This window comes from Poecilia reticulata, linkage group LG2 (assembly GCF_000633615.1).
Source record: "Poecilia reticulata strain Guanapo linkage group LG2, Guppy_female_1.0+MT, whole genome shotgun sequence".
NCBI classification, from domain to species: Eukaryota; Metazoa; Chordata; class Actinopteri; order Cyprinodontiformes; family Poeciliidae; genus Poecilia; species Poecilia reticulata.
The window spans coordinates 21,834,967-21,849,294 of record NC_024332.1 but is presented as its reverse complement, the minus strand read 5'-3'; the positions used below and the strand labels follow the sequence as shown (position 1 = coordinate 21,849,294).

At 40.3% G+C, this 14,328-nt stretch overlaps 1 protein-coding gene across 2 annotated transcripts in view; it reads right to left on the bottom strand.

The window, feature by feature from the left end:
• Nucleotides 1–9,315, bottom strand: part of LOC103482332 (aryl hydrocarbon receptor-like) — a 38,615-nt gene extending 29,300 nt beyond the window's left edge. For both annotated transcript variants that reach the window (XM_008438429.1, XM_008438437.1), the window contains exon 1: nucleotides 8,935–9,315. In XM_008438429.1, the coding sequence (XP_008436651.1) occupies nucleotides 8,935–8,993 (59 nt within the window). In that variant the 5' untranslated portion in view covers nucleotides 8,994–9,315. The remainder of the gene's footprint in view (nucleotides 1–8,934) is intronic.
• Between the last annotated feature and the right edge of the window lie 5,013 nt (nucleotides 9,316–14,328).

Below are 14,328 nucleotides of genomic sequence, written 5' to 3'. Positions count from 1 at the left end.
ACTCATCACAGATGCATTACACAGGCAGAACAGTTCACTGACACACAGCAGCAGCAGCAAGCTAAACACACAACCCAGCTCCTGGTTGTTTATGAAGCATCAGTTTCACTGAGAGAGAAGCTTGGCTCCACAAGTCACACAGTTAGAAACAGGCTACTACTAAACAGTATACCTTCATAATATGAAAGGTGAAAGGTTGGACTAGTTTAATGGGCCATGCTGCTCAAAGCAGTCCGAGGTGACAGGACGTAGATGCTGCAGCTGCTCTGCAGTTGTCCTCCAGATGCAACATAACCACCGTCTCCCTGACAACACTGGCATGTTTTACCAACTTCATTTTGAACAAAGAATTTTCTTCCACTTGACCATGGAGTCTCTAGCTGAGCCTGGACCTGAGTTCACTTCAGCAGTGGTTTTCTCATTGCTGCTCTCTCATAAAGCTTTGACTGATGAACAACCAGCAGTTGTTGTCTGCAGTCTCTGTCTTACACATGGACCGGATTCCTTCCATGTCTTGATGATGATTTATCTAAATTCCAGGGGATGTTCAGGGCTTAGAAATTTTTGTCTCAATTCATGACTTAAATGTTTGTCAATAGAGTGAGTAAAGCAATACATTTTACTTATAAAGCGCTTTCCACAGACATAATGCACAAAGCGCTGTACAATAAAAATCTACCTTAAATTATGCAAAGAATAAAACAACCATAAGAAACACAATAAAATCATGACATAAAAGCCTAGGAAAATAAAAGTGTTTTCAGATTAGTTTTCAGCCTTGCATATGGAACAACCAAGAGGTTCTGTTTGAGAACAAAGGCCATGGGCAGGAGAGTATTTAGATAAAAGCTGACAAAGATAATCAGGAGCCTGGCCATAAAGCTCTACTCAGCACAAGACTAGTCAGCACAACGGGGCCGGTGTTCTCTATGTAGGACCAAAGTGAGGTAACTGAATTTACTGAATTTGGTGAGAAGTTTGGCTGTTGCATTCTCTACTGATTGCAAATGTGAAATTGCAGACTTATCCTTCCAGATCCATTTGTCTTCATACTATAATCACTGGAGACGCAGTACCTGCACTCAGCTGATCTCCATTCCACTCACTGTGAGACTACCAACCAGGTCTGGAACAATTCATCAAATGATTTGAGTACCTTGATTATTACATTTCCTTGAGGCAAATTATCTGCCTTGAAGCTTCATTAAATTGTGTTTTGCCGTCATGTTCTGGCCAGATAATTATTCGTGTTGCACGACACTCTCACTTCTGTCAGTGAGTTGATGACGACTGCTAAGTGTGCATAACAAACGTCCTCTTTTCCCCAGGCATGTCCACTTTTCACGTTCTGGGGCATCTGGAGAATTGAATTGATTGATAAAAATATGGGAGTTTTCATTGTTTTTCGGGGAATCAATAGGCATCCTTAAATTGACTGGAAAATGTAACACGATAGCCTCTCTTTCTCAGGAGCTGCTGCCTAGTGGCTGATTCGGAGCGAACGGCAGCGAAATACGCAGCGGGTGTATGCATACAGGTGGAATAGAAACACATGCACTGTAGCTGATACTTAATGCAAGCGCAGGTTTACGGACAAATCAGAAAATAAATGCCACACTCCCTGTCGCAACAAATGGGTGACGGAGCGCAGTGTGGTGTATACATAGCTGTGTTTCTGTGCATGATGAAATGCCAATATCTGTGCAAAGTGAGAGTTCATCTATTAAACTGACTGCACGTAAACTGAAAACTGGAGTAGACACATTTTAATCAAGTTTATTTATAAAGCACATTTGAGGAACAAGGCCGTTAAAAAAATGCTTTACATCATAAAAACACAAAGACAAAGGGTTATGAAAACCTCAGTCATCAACTGAGAAGCCAGTAATGTTCTGGCCATCATCAAAATCATCATTACACATCAAATATGTTGCTCAATGTTTAATTTATTGCGATTCAAAAGCAACTCTGAACAGGTGAGTTTTAGTCTTGATTTAGAAGGAACTCAGTGTTTCAGCTGTTTTGCAGTTTTCTGGAAGCTTGTCCCAAATTTGCTCACAGAAGCTGAATGCTGCTTGTTTGGTTTGGTTCTGGGGATGCAGAGCAGATCAGAACCAGGAGACCCGATTGGTCTGGAAGGTTGATACAACAGCAGATCTTTAATGTATTGTGGTGCTAAACTGTTCAGTGATTTATAAACCAACAACAGTATCTTAAAGTCTATTCTCTGAGCTACAGGGAGCCAGTGGATGTCAGCTGATGTCAATCTGGCAGCATTGTCAGGTGATAATTTGATGAAAGAGTGGGAACCTTCAGACAGCTGCAGTGGAAAGTTCCAGAAACTGCAGGCATGATAAAACCACTGTCAGCTGCTCTGGGTAGCAGCTAGTCAAGTTCAACCGAATATCAAGCCTCATGATGTTAGATACGATTGAGGGAGGTGGGGAGAGGTCTGTAGGGGTCAAGGCTCATGACTACATGTGACACAAAGGCTTTAGAAAAACTGCAGATTCTGACCAGTTCTGATCGCATCAGATTACAAGGTTTCAGACCTATGTGCCATCCAGGCAGCAAATCGTTCATTTCCCTGAAGTTCTTTCTTTAGAGAAATGTTTAATGACAGGCTATTCAATTTCCTCCTCCTCCACAACTAAATGCCTGCTGCCCTCATGCTGCAGCTCTACCTTCTCAGAAATGATCTCATTCTGCAGAAATGCTCTGCAGAAACAAAAGCCGGCATTCAAAACCTTTTTCTGTTCCTTGGTTTGGGACTCACATGGCTGAGCAGACATTGGGCTGTTCTGTCTGAAGGAATGATACTGTAACTGGTCTCTCTGCTTCTATCTGGATTCCAGATCAGAGCACAGCTCTGCCAAGATAATAAGGATGAGACGTATGTGAAGACTGACACATGTTGGTCTGGAAGCAGGCAGGGCGTCTGCCTCTGTGGTTCTGAAGCATGACATGTTGGCTCTACACATGGATGCCTGCTAATAAAAACGGACACAGCTTCAGTTTACAGAAGCAGTCTCAAAGACCTTCACAGAGAGAAGGAGACTAAAATGTGCTTAACAATAAAGTGAGGAGAGGGCTAGAACCAGATCAGCTGCAGTCACTTCAGCTACATTCAGTAGAAACACAACCAGGAGCAGCAGGTCAGTGAAATGAGGTAAAGACAAAACAGAACTCCAGAGAGCTGCAAGGTAAAAGTGTCTTCTGACTAAAACATTTTCTGAGAAAAAAAACCTCAGAAAAAGTTGATTACAGACATTTCACAAGAAGACCTTTTATAGTTCAATACTATAACATTTACTTGTATAAGCACAAGAGGAAGTGAAATGTGAACAGTGCTACACTGATTCCAGGTCTGATCTTTCTGAGTCATCGCTGGATTTTAAAAAGAGCAACAACAATTCAGTTACTGAGAATTCTGGGTATTTTCCAGTCAAATTAAAGTATACAGTACAAGCCAAGGTTATTACAGTAAACTGAAACTAACGAAATAACAAGAAGTGAAATGGAGAAAACATTTTTGTTAACTAAAGCAAATAATGACAGAAACTAATGGGAAAAACTATAACTGGAACTCCACTGTGTGTTTATAAAACTAACTAAAATAAACTGAAATTACAGATATAATACCCTTAACTTTCGTGTTTATGAATTTATTTATTAGCCTTTCAAACTGATGCGAAATGTATTTTTCCCTACCAAAGATGAGAGACTGGAGTGGAGGTTCACCTCCAGCAGAAAAACAGCCCCAAATATCCAAACGAAGTCCAGACGGAAGAAGTCTATACAGGTCCAAAGCTGGCAGACTTGTCCCAAAGAACATACATCAAGTCTTGTAATTGTCTTTCTTCACCCATAAGTCAAGACAGGTAACATGCCATATTTAGACTTTTAATTAATAAATGCAAAACACCAAGCAAGAAAACCACCTAAGAGTTCTTTCCTCCTAATTTATTTATATCCATTCATTTCTACACTTCCCTCCAAAGTCCTATGTCTGGAACGGTAACATTTCAAGCTGATTAAGCATTTTAAGCAAACACAAAGTGTTGCTCTAACCTTTAAGAAGAGTCTGCACCACACCAAATTAGTTTGTAAGGATGATGAACAGCAACAAGAATCGGCGAGATGCATAGCAGGCGTTCCAGTAATAAAAGGCTATCTTAATGGGCCACTCTGCCATGGAATGCCCCACAGGAATGACCACAGCATTTTATGCTGGGCTCAATACTGCCTTTGTGCAGCTGGCTGCTCAGGAAACCTCAGCTCCAAAATCTCCAGAAACACAGATGTCTACAGACAAAGCACCTCTTTCCTTTGGAATTTACCCTGGGAATGGCCAGATATGTGTGAGCACAGCACATGTCTCCATGCTGGACCCAGAGAGGACATCGGCACGTCAAGCAGGTTTCTGTCCTCTGTTTATCTATACACTAAAACACATGGCGAACATCTTTAAAGTGGAGATATTGCTGTATAAAGAACCTCCAGGTCGTGTTACCTGTAGTCAATGATCAGAGACAACTTCTCTAACTAACAGATCCAGTAAATTCACCTTCTGATGACTGAAACAACCCATCAAAAACCGGGTCCTGTGGAAAAAAAGGAGAATCCACCAAAGGCGTAGTCTTTCTAGGCAACGAGGGCTTGTGGTTCACCACTTTGTGCACAGTCTGTGAATGAATACAGGATAATCTCAGCAAAGAATATGAATGCAAAACTGAAAAAGAGGAGGATCCTTCAGAGCACAAGCTGTCTGAATAGATCTCTGTGAATACAGGCCCACTGGGATGCCTTTGACCATTAAGACCCCACTATATGAAAGAACAGCACTGTCATCAATATTACCACATGCAGGGCTTTCCCAGTGTAATACAAGTCTGGTGGGCCACCAGGCTTTACTTGCCCATCATCTTTTGGGCAATTCACATTGACCGTTAAACTGTGTTTTAGGTTGGACATCAGCAGGTTGTGATCTTTCCATGTTGTACTAGTAAGATGATCTTCTCCACCCATCTATAGCAGAGCTTTAATACTTTATAAAGCAGCTACAAACTGACATTATAACATACAGAAACATGATCCTTAGTGCTGAGGAAAACATGTGGTAGTGTGTAAACAAGGCCTCAAGTGCACAAGAGTCACCTTCCAATCAGCAGGTTGACCTGCTAAAGTCTTGAAGTCTTATTTGACACTTACTTAAAAGTGGATCAACAATCTATGACTAAAAACAGGAGATGCGTAAACTAACAACGCCAGAGTTTGCAGCGCCACTTTCTAACAGGTAATGATCCCGTCGCTTAAATCATATTTCCAGATATTTTATTGGACAAGCTTTGAAGGACAAGCATTCATATGTAAGGTAAGATATATTATTTTTTTGCCCTAGTTTGGTTGTCCCCAGAGTGCTAATGTCGTTAGCAGTTAATTCAGTGTCATGGACAGAAAATATAATGTTTATTCAGCTGGACTTTCAAGCTAAAAAAAAAAAAGAAAAAAGAAAAAAAAAGCTAAATAAATTAAATAGAATCTACCCAGTCATTCAGTCACAGTGAGCTGTGACTGTTCTCCCACATGCTTCGTGCCTGGCCATGAACTATATTTGTGTGACACGAACTTCGGGAATCTGTAGATCGCTACAAATAGTTGATCTACATTGGACCTGAACCCAGCGTCCTACGACAACCCAATATTAACATACAACTCCAGCATGAATTTGGGTTTACAGAAGCTAAATACATTATTTACCAGGAGATCCAAGCTCATAGAAATAACACGGGTTAGTTTGTTGTTAGCGATAGCATTGTTATCATAATAACTTAAAATAGCACAACTCACTACTCACTCAGCATAAAGAACTCTACAGTCATTTAATGCTTCTTTTGACCCTAAATACTTGACCCAACCTGAAACTAAATAATTGTATGCTCCAAACTTTTGAAAACTTTCTTCTGGCTCGTCATATAACATAAACTCTGCAGCTCCAGATAGCTAGTTATGTGGATCGCCTCTACACCGGATAAGTCCTCAAGATTATAAGATTATAATTCGGATCATATCTTAAATATATGCGTATATTTTCGAGGTACCTCGTCTGTTCCAGCCCATTTAGGGCATTAGCTACTCATTGTGATCCATTTTGCTTTGTTTTGAACTGGAGAAATCCACTTCCAGACTTCCATCTGAATTTTGTGCGTCATCCAGGTTGTGTGTCTGCAACCCAGCAATAAATGTCAAGATAGAGCTTTGTCATCAAGGTTTGAACTGGCAAAGGAATGAATGGATTAGGAACAATTCAGTCTAAAGAGAAATTCATGGTCGACTTTATATTGTAGGTCAAATCCAGGAACTTTTCCCACCAACAGCTGAATATTCTGTTCCCCTCTTTCTTCCCTGCACGTGTCTGAGATAATGCAGCTGGAAATTCACCCAGAAAAGAGCCCTGGTGGAGAGGTAGCACCTCGGCTGCTACTCTGAACCTTCATGGTAGAGATGGGGATAGAACCATATTTCACTCATTCCAGTTTAAACTGGAATGAGTTTAAACTGGAGCTCATATTTTCTGAGTTTCTTACTTCCAGCTGATTGAATGAATTGATATTTTAGGGTTTTCAAACTGTGTAACACTGCACACAAAGTTTATGCTCAGAGGAACAAATATACTGCTCAAAAAAATAAAGGGAACACTTTGGTGTTCACTTAAATGTTAAAGTGTTCCCTTTATTTTTTTGAGCAGTGTATAAAAACAGTCACAGCCTTCCAAAATGTTACCTCACTTTGGGATTTTAATTCACTTCCAGAGAGTAACCTCTGTCTAAGAATCTGATGTTAAAGTTCAGTGGGTGAGGAACAGCTGCTAATAATCACAGTCAGTAAAACTAATCTGTCTGAATAATGGATTTCAAATAGCTTAGAAATGTCATTGTAAGCCTTCCCAGATTGATGTAGCAACGATTGCTTCTCTAAAGTGCCTGATGGCATCTTACCTCCATTGTGTTGTTGACCCCTTCCCCCACCTTTACATCCCACCACTCATTTCCTACAGACCAGCAAACTACCTTAACATCTGCCTTTCACAATGAAAGAATGAAATGATCAACACAACCTTGTAGCTCCTGTCCTTGTTAAACCCAATAGAAGCAGCTTAATTTAACTCTTCCACTCACAACTTTCCCATTTGGCCCTTGTTATCCTCTAATGAATAATTAAAAAGGGGATTCCGATGTGTGTTTGTGCTTAATTAAGTTCATATTTCATCATTTCATCTGTGAACATTTTATGATTTTATTTTATTGGGGTCCTGACATGTCATAAAATATGTCATTATATTTTATCTGTTATGGTCAGTCAACTTTATAAAATAAGAGAGGAGATGACCCCTGATCAAACAAAACCTCCTTATGAAGGAGCTACTGTGGTTAGCTATTATTCACTAAGGTTTGTTGGTTCAAAACATCACATTGCAGATCGTTATGCTATGGACTTAAAAACATCCAGCATAAATCTTCAAAACAGCATAAGACTGAAGTGATGGAGCAAAATGGAAAGAAACTGGAGTATTCTTTGGGAACTTCCTATGAATGACATGGAATTCTCTATCATCACCACAATTAGTGAACTAAGAAAAAATGTTGCCAATTAACTCTGTTCTGCAGTGTGTCACTTAAAGAAGCATCATGGATGGTTCACGGTTGACAGGAAATGCAGCCGGCTTTAACATTAAACAACAAAAGGTCCACTGCTTCTCCAGACTTAAACCCAGACTAAAATTGCTCTTAGAATAGAGTGGATGCTGACACTGCTGTACTATATTTCAGAACAAAAATACTGGTATACTAGACATTAAAAAAGGTATTACTGGCAATAACTTTCTGACACTAAAGTAAAATAAGCCACAAATAATTGTACAGCTTCATATAAGGATCCTGACTACATGAACTTGCCGACCTTCCATTTATTGTTAATAAAAACATTATTTCATGGGTCATTAATTCAAATAGTAACTTTGTTGACTATGGTTTAGTTTTACTTTATGTCTTGTTTGTTCACTATTTGTTTAGGTTTATCAGCATCTTTTTATTGATTCAGACAGTAAAGCAACCCACAACAAACAGTGTGAACAAAACCAAAAACTATACAGATTCACGACTTTCAATCAGTTTTACACATTAGAAACGTCTGCGCATGTTGGCCTCTGCAATAGACTACTTATCCGGACTCAACTCTAATCAACAGGTGGCAGTGCAGAGAATAAACAGTGAACCATATTTAACTGTAAAAGCCTGGGTGCCACAGACGCTTCGTGGGGCCGTGAGAGCGCTGAAGTCCCACCATGAGAAGCAGAGAAAAGAGACTTTCAGCCTGATGCTGATCCCGAAGCCCTACGCGAGGCTGGATCACATTACAAAAAGCCAGCGACAGGCTGCGAGCCCCCGCCTCCACCTCCCGCCCTCCTCAGAGCATCGCGTGAGAGCAGCAGCCGACTCTCAAACTTGATTGTGATTAATGCGCGAGGGCAAGATGTCCGCGCCAGATCCAAGTAGACACATTTTTAAGGTGGTCTTACTAGCACATAACTTCACATACGCACAAATTCAGTCGCGTCAGTTTTGATGTTATCCTGGCAATTTCACCGTTTTTTTCCCCCTCCAGCATTCATATACTCCATATGACAGCTGACAGTAATTTTCAAAGCAAAATATTTCATAAGTTAATTTGGATTTTATGAGCTGGAAATAATTTATTGAGCACACTAAAGGTAACTGTAGAGGCCTTTCAAGCATATTAAACCAGGAGTTAATTACTAGTCAAGAGCGTTGTGTTTTTGTTTTTTTTTAACTCAGGTAAAAATGTCTAGGTCAGTCAGCGCACGTAACGTAGCAGCAGACCGGGACATGTGAAGACAGAAGAGAAAGTGCTTACTGCTTGAGGACGGGCTTCTTCCTCTTCTTGTTGGCGTACGTCCCCGGATTATTAAACATGGTGCCACTCGGTTCAGCTCAACTTTCCCCCAGCTTTCCGTTCGTTTAGCCCGTTCGCTCTCCCGCTACAACTCAAGATAGGTTCTCTCCGCAAACTACCGGGATCCGCGGCGGGCCGGTGCCTCTCTCACAGCTCGCGGGGCGGCCACTGCTGTTGACCTTGCTCGCTCGACGCTGCGGTTCGTGTTAGACTCCTGGATGTTTGGTGAAGAGAAGCAAATGGAAGAAAAGAAAAGTTTGGCTCTGAATTCAGATTATGTCCAGCCCCTTCTCTTTGGATAAACAGCGCCGCCTTATTATTACAACTCAGAGTCACTTGAGTTCTTTCTCACACACGCGCAGGCACACACGGGGCGTTTTCAGGAAATGTGTAACTGTGTTTTAAGGTGGACTGGATTCTTTGTGCTAGTTCTGTACACGCTTTTGTAAACTTCACGGTGGGCCGTGATTTTTGACCTATTTTCATTTTTTGACTCCACTCCACATTACTAAACCAAACATTTTCTTATGAAATAGAGCGGAACAAATCTATTACGACCATAATTACTCTAATGGAGATGAGTTAAATATAGAAAAACATAAAAGTCCAATGAAAAAGCAACAAAAGTACGGTAATAGAAAACTACAATTGTATGGTGGGGGAGGAGTTATGCATAACTGAGAAGTGGAAAGAGAATGAGCATGGCTTTCAATGGCTTTTACAGATAAAAATCAGAGATGTGGTATGGACTTGTAGGCGCACTCTAAGAAATGAAATGTTGAATTTACTTAACCAGGTTATGTTAACTGGTTCCACTAAAACTAGTTCATCAAATCTAAAGAGTGTTACATATTTACTTTGAACATAGTAATTTAAGTAAAGACAATATATTCAGTTCAGTAAATTCAACACTTTGGACTTACGTTTGTTTAACTTAATGTTGTCACTTACATTTACAAGATGACGATAGAATTTACTTATGCCAGTTACGTTTATTCAACATTACTGACTTGTAATAAGGTTCTTGGCTTTCATTGCCTGAATTTAACTTGAATATTCTCATGTTCAAGTTAAATAACATAGTTTAGTGGAACCAGTTGATATAATTGAGTTAAGTAACTGAAACATTAATAGTGTTTATGTTTCATTGGATTAATAAAACAAATCTAACCCACTAAAATGTATTTTAAAATATCAAATTTAAGAACAGTAATGTCGAACCCAGCAGTTTTTTTTAAATACAAAAACAAAAAAGGTCAGGCAGTGATCGCTAGTTCGCTGTTTTCCGGTAAAACAAACTCAGTTACATGCAACATGCCTTCAGGCAGAGCAGGCGGTCATGAAAATGTGCATTCGTCTCACTCATGCAGTTTCATGTTGTAATGTGTAAACTAGCCAATAAGCACTCTACTGCTCTGAAAGTAGCCTCATTCTTCATGAACTGACTGTGGAAGGGGAGTTTTGGAGTGGAAAGGGTTTTTTGTCTTAACCCTTTACACTCCAAAATCCTCACTACATCCATCCATCCATTTTCTTTCACCCTTGTCCCTCAGTGGGGTCGGGAGGGTTGCTGGTGCCCATCTCCAGCTAACGTTCTGGGCGAGAGGCGGGGTCACCCTGGACAGGTCGCCAGGCTGTTGCAGGGCAACACAGAGACACACAGAACACACAACCATGCACACACACATTCACACCTAGGGACAATTTGGAAAGGCCAATTAATCTGACAGTTATGTTTTTGGACTGTGGGAGGAAACCGGAGTACCCGGAGAAAACCCACGCATGCACAGGGAGAACATGCAAACTCCATGCAGAAAGACCGGGGCTGGGAATTGAACCCAGAACTTTCGTGCTGCAAGGCAACAGCTCTACCAACTGCGCCACTGTGCAGCCCCACTACATACATACTCAGCTTTTTTTGCATTGCTTTTTTTTTGCATTGACTCAATTTAAATAGATTAAGTTATGAAGAATTTTTTTATCGAAAACTTCTCACCATACTTTAAGAAATGAAATTCTGAAGATGCTGGTTTAATGTTTACTCTTTTATGTTCAAATTATTATTTAAAATGAATGAATATTTTTGCTGAACATCTGTGGGTTTAATTTTATTTACATAAGAAGATGTGTTAAAACATCAAAAGGCAAGCAAGTTAATAGAACGTAATCCTGTCCCTTTAAGTATTTATGAATATTGATGGAACACTAGTTGAATACAACTAGGGAAAACATCCTTATGTCATGTTTTAGGTACATCTGTGACCCACATGCAGAACACTATCAGGAGGCGATTAAAAAAAAAATGAATAAAATTTATTGAACAACCAAATTTGGAATGTGCGTCTTTGCCAGGGAAACCGGAAGCAGGGGGAATAACTGGAACTCTGTAAGCAGATTAGGTAGCAGACGAGCAGCGGGGACATGAGTGTTAAAGGTAGATTGAACTTGAATCTTATAGCAGATGATGATGAGTCTACCAGGGACAGAGTGGGAGATCCAGGGCCTGGTTCTAGTATGGAAAGGGGAGCTTTGAGTGTAACTTTGCCAGTCATGAAAATTAAACCAGAAGTCTTCATAGATAGACTTGGAGGAACCAAGGTGGCACAGAGAACGGAATCCAGGAAGCCACAGGTAAAAGGAGATCATAACTTGGAACATCAAAAATCTCAGGAAAACGTTAAAAATGAGAAAAAATGAGGAGGCACAGTCTACCGTAGAAGGCAAAACCTTAGGTGCCAGTGGACTGGCAACTGGCTCCTCTCTGGCTGGTGAAGCAGATGACTCGCAGGTGTGTAATTGCTCAGCAGGTCCGCCCTCCGGTGAGCAGCAACTCTCTGGCTCCCCCTGGTGGAACGCCGTAGAAATGGGAAAAACCCAAACCCCAGCAGCTTCCCAATACCTAAGCTACAGGATGTCATTTAAAAAAATGACGTTTCTTAAATTAACAGCAAGTGTATAGGATGGGGTAGCGCATTAGAAATGTTAACATATATGGGTAAACACTTATGATTTTATTCTAAATCGTATGCATTGAAATATTGTTCTTCATTTGTTTTAATTTGTAAATAATCAAATATCAAAATGTCATCTAAGGACTATTTCTTCCTGTACGCACACTCATCACAGGATGTCACCTACACCACAGGTGTTTATTTTTTTCAGGATTATTTATGTTTTAACACATAGAGTTTTATTTTTTTTCCACTTATTGCATTTTTCTATTCCAGATGTTTTAGTTTTATAAACTGTGATCAGAATTAATTTCAATTCAGCTAGAATTCCTCACCGTTTTCACTAGCAGACTGCAGAGTCTGACTGTTTTATATCTATACTCTTTTTTGCAGATTATTTAAATTTCCTTTTCATAGTTTCTGTTTATTTAGAGTGATGAACATTAGCAACAAGACCCCCCCAGAGATATTAGAATATCTCTGGTTCTGGACGTGGTCCTGGGAAAACCTGATAAGTGAGAAGTAAAGGACAGGTACAATTAAACGTCAGAAATTTCTCAGACTGGTTTTGGAAGACAAATACATATTATTGCACTATTTATCAGACCTAATTCAGATTTATTCGCAAAAGAAACTCCTGTTGTTTTCTAATCCTACTGAGTGGAAGCAGATGTAAAGTGTGGCCTATTAGACCGAGTAGTGAACCCAGTGGGACTCTACAAGTGAAGTAGCAAGGTATTGTGAATTGTGTTAGTGATATCTTGATGGCAAAAAAAACAAAACTCTCTGCTGTAATAAATACAGCAAACCCAAAGGTTTACTCATGTCAGAGATCTCTGTTGTGTCTCCCTGTATGAACTCACATACCACACTACAGGTGTGTGAACAAACCAAACTTAGCAGGGAAATAACTTTGTGGCTTTATGGGTCAAAGAGAGCAGCAGATTTACAGAAACATATTGCTTGAAAATCAAAGGCAAAGTGTTGCTATCCAGAAGATTCAAATGTCAATGTCAGTTTATTTGCATAGCACATAAAAACAGCAGATGTTTACCAAAGTGTTGCACAAATGAAAAAAAAAAGAAGATGTTTATTAGAAAGAAACAATCCAGATTTGAGATATGTCATCATTGGTGTTCCTGTCTACCTTTGGGTTCTGCTGTGCGAGTGTTTGTGTGAGTGTGAGACCTCCTGGTCCTCCTGGGATCTTTGTTGCTCAGCACGAGCTAGTCAAGCCTGCTGCCTGGACATAAGGAGCTGCTGAAGGTTCGTGTGGTGCCTGATGAACCTCCATCGGTACTCTTGAGTCCTCTGCGTTTTGTTGGTTTCTCCTGTGACCTCCAGTGTCCAGGTCATTTGGCTATTTCTCCTCTGTGTTTCAGGTCTGCCTTCTGGTCCAAGTTGAATGAATCCCTCCTGTCAGTCACTTGTGGTGTGGGTGTCCTCAACATTAGCTCCAAGCCGTTCAGGTCTCAGTGCTCACTTGTCCGCTGTCCAACGCTCTACCTTCGTGTGGCCGATTCCTGGATTTGCCAACCCGGTCTCTGATCCATGCTGGTTCAGGTCATTTTCTCTGTCCAGACTCCCATCTGTCTGATCCTCCATTTGCTCGAAGCCTGATCTGCTTCATCACTGACCACATCTCTGATATTGTTCTGCTGGAGCTTGATCTTCCTGTACAATGTCTTTGCTGACAGTAATACCCACTCAGTCATGGCACTGGTGTCCTTTCTATGTGGAATCAGGGATGTGGTTATTTGAGCTTTTGAGATGTTAATCAGCTGCTCTGGATTATAAAAAAATCTACTTTATGGTTATGGTTACACATAACAAATGTCCAAAAGTAAAAAAAAAAAGGTTAAGGCAGAAAATCAGGACTTAAAGATTTTCAAAAGAATAAATAAGAAAGAAAAAAACAGAACTACTAAAACTAGAGGAGCAAATTTGAGAGTGAGAAAAAAAAGACTTTTAACACCAAAAGAGTTGTTGGAATATCATTTAGTTGAAGTTTGAAGACACAATCCTGCTCCTTTAGCTGTCAATATACAGTGTGAAATGCATAGCATTTTATTAAAAGCTGCTACTACACAGCAGATTAATGTGCATTACCTCTGATACCTACAGTAACATTGCCATCTCATTTTGAACAACAAAACATGTCTACATTTAAAGAGCTGAATCAATAAAGATCATCAGTACTGTCTTCCTCCAGGCTGATGTTAGTGCTGCAAGAGGCCTCCCAACCCCACACTGAGATCAACAACAGCATATAAACTGGGTTTGTGTGCTACAACATTTGGCTTGAGGTTTCACAGGCAGAGACTGTTTAGGTTTAATCCTGTGTGTGTGTGTGTGTGTGTGCGTGTGTGTGTGTGCGTGTGTGTGGGGGTGTATGTGTGTGTGT